Source organism: Penaeus monodon, chromosome 34 (genome assembly GCF_015228065.2).
Source record: "Penaeus monodon isolate SGIC_2016 chromosome 34, NSTDA_Pmon_1, whole genome shotgun sequence".
Taxonomy (NCBI): Eukaryota; Metazoa; Arthropoda; class Malacostraca; order Decapoda; family Penaeidae; genus Penaeus; species Penaeus monodon.
In genome coordinates this window covers 34340416-34340740 of record NC_051419.1, presented here as the reverse complement: position 1 = coordinate 34340740, position 325 = coordinate 34340416, and the positions used below count along the sequence as shown (strand labels likewise).

The 325-nt window shown below is 40.6% G+C and overlaps 1 protein-coding gene across 1 annotated transcript in view; it reads right to left on the bottom strand.

Moving 5' to 3' along the window:
* Positions 1-325, bottom strand: part of LOC119594778 (methionine aminopeptidase 1D, mitochondrial-like) — an 11963-nt gene that overhangs the window by 8686 nt on the left and 2952 nt on the right. The window contains exon 2 of the mRNA XM_037943868.1: positions 54-273. Within this exon, the coding sequence (XP_037799796.1) occupies positions 54-273 (220 nt within the window). The remainder of the gene's footprint in view (positions 1-53; positions 274-325) is intronic.

The window sequence follows — 325 nt, the reverse complement described above, 5'->3', positions numbered from 1 at the left end:
AAAAAAAAAAAAATATATATAAAATGGGTATATTGATAAAAGAAAGGTCTTACTTTAATATTTTCTGCAACAGTGTTCATCACCAGTCTTGCCAGCCGGCATGATTCCTTCATTGAATCGACCTGCCACGCAGCCTTTAATTCTGGCCCACTTGGCCCTTCTGCAGGTTCCCCAGTCTCGAAATACACTGGACACGCAATATGGGATGGGACTAGCTGAGCCTGAGATACTTCCCCTGTGTCGTCAAGTACATCGTAACTTCCGAAGTCAGTTCTGGAATTATGCACTTAAGATAGAACTTTGTTTTATTGGCAAAACATCTTAT